Source organism: Babylonia areolata, chromosome 21 (assembly GCF_041734735.1).
Source record: "Babylonia areolata isolate BAREFJ2019XMU chromosome 21, ASM4173473v1, whole genome shotgun sequence".
Classification (NCBI taxonomy): domain Eukaryota; kingdom Metazoa; phylum Mollusca; class Gastropoda; order Neogastropoda; family Buccinidae; genus Babylonia; species Babylonia areolata.
The window spans coordinates 53,411,153-53,412,893 of NC_134896.1; the positions used below are offsets into that span (position 1 = coordinate 53,411,153).

Consider the following 1,741-nt stretch of genomic DNA (forward strand, 5'->3'; position numbering starts at 1 on the left):
CTGCGGAAGAACCCTGTACCCATTGTTCTCCTCCACCTCTACGTCCGCCGCCGTCGGCGGATAGTCGTTCCTGCCGTGGCACGTGCCGGGTTGGCACATGCAAAACGTGCCCAAGCCATCGTGATGACCTTGACCTTGACCCTGACCTTGACCCTGACCCACGCCCGCCGCCGTCGTCGTCGTCAGCAGACCACCTGGGAGGTACCGGAGCGAGTCCAGGTCAGAGATGTAGTCGTAGTGGTGGTGGGGGTGGGGGTGGAGGTCGTCACCGTCCAAGGACCCGGGGTAGTGGTAGTGGTGGTAGCACGGGTGGGGGTGGGGGTGCGGGAAGTCCGCTCCAGTGTGCTCCAAGGCCGTGTAGGCCGCGCGGCGACTCAGGGGACATAACTGCAGGTGGAACCCGTGGGGCGGATAACCGTGGAGGGGGTGGGAGTGGGGGTGGTGCCGGAAACTGTCGCCGCTGCCGCCGGTGGCGTGTTTTTCCTGGCAGCAGTCGTTGTCGTTGTCGTCGTCGTCGTTGTTGTGGGTGTGGAGGAAGTTGTCGCAGCGGGGGTTGTAGATGTAGGAGTGAAGCTGTCGCGGCAACATGGGATCGTCCGGTTCTGGAGCTAGAACCCGTGGCCGCTACGAGTGAATGAACAGAAAAGGGGGGGGGGGGGGGGGGGGAATGGTATTGAAAAGTGTTGGGAAAAAAAAAGTGTTGTGAAGTTTCTTCTCCCTCTCAAGTTCTTTCTTCTTCTTCTACTTCTATAACAACAACAACTACAACCACTACTACTACTCCTACTACTTTTTCCCTTTCTTCTTCTTCTACAACAACTACTACTACTCCTACTACTTTTTCCCTTTCTTCTCCTTCTACAACAACTACTACTACTACTCCTACTACTTTTTCCCTTTCTTCTCCTTCTACAACAACTACTACTACTACTCCTACTACTTTTTCCCTTTCTTCTTCTTCTACTTCTATAACAACAACAACAACAACTACTACTACTCCTACTACTTTTGCCCTTTCTTCTCTCTTCTATACAACAACAACTACTACTACTCCTACTACTTTTGCCCTTTCTTCTTCTATGATAACAACAACTGCTACTACAACGACTACTACAACTGCTACTGCTGCTACTACTACTACTACTACTTCAACAAAACTTCTTCTTCTTCTCCTTTCCTCCTCCTCTTCCTTCTTCCAGGGATAAAGACAGAGACAGAAGTCAACACTGCTTATGTTACCAATTCAGCTAGCACACAGGTAAATGACAGGTAGGTGTAGGAACAAACCCAGACACTTTCTCAAAAAATCCAAGAAGCTCCGGGCTTGTCCCTAAATATCGGTCATTTGACATTTGCACACAGCGGTAATGGCAGCAGAAGTGTGCAAAGCACAAATTAACTTTTGTTCAAGACTGGCATAGCCAAGTTAACTTTTGTTCAAGACTGGTATTGCCAAGTTAACTTTTGTTCAAGACTGGTATTGCCAAGTTAGCTTTTGTTCAAGACTGGTATTGCCAAGTTAGCTTTTGTTCAAGACTGGTATTGCCAAGTTAACTTCTGTTCAAGACTGGCATAGCCAAGTTAACTTTTGTTCAAGACTGGCATAGCCAAGTTAACTTTTGTTCAAGACTGGTATTGCCAAGTTAGCTTCTGTTCAAGACTGGCATAGCCAAGTTAACTTTTGTTCAAGACTGGCATAGCCAATTAACTTTTATTCAAGACTGGCATAGCCAAGTTAACT

General features: G+C 48.4%; 1 protein-coding gene across 1 annotated transcript in view; it reads right to left on the bottom strand.

Moving 5' to 3' along the window:
• Positions 1 to 265: 265 nt before the first annotated feature.
• The window catches only part of LOC143296650 (uncharacterized), a 76,388-nt gene continuing 74,912 nt past the window's right edge, over positions 266 to 1,741 (bottom strand). Inside the window, exon 4 of the mRNA XM_076608680.1 lies at positions 266 to 624. Coding sequence (XP_076464795.1) covers positions 266 to 624 — 359 coding nt within the window. The remainder of the gene's footprint in view (positions 625 to 1,741) is intronic.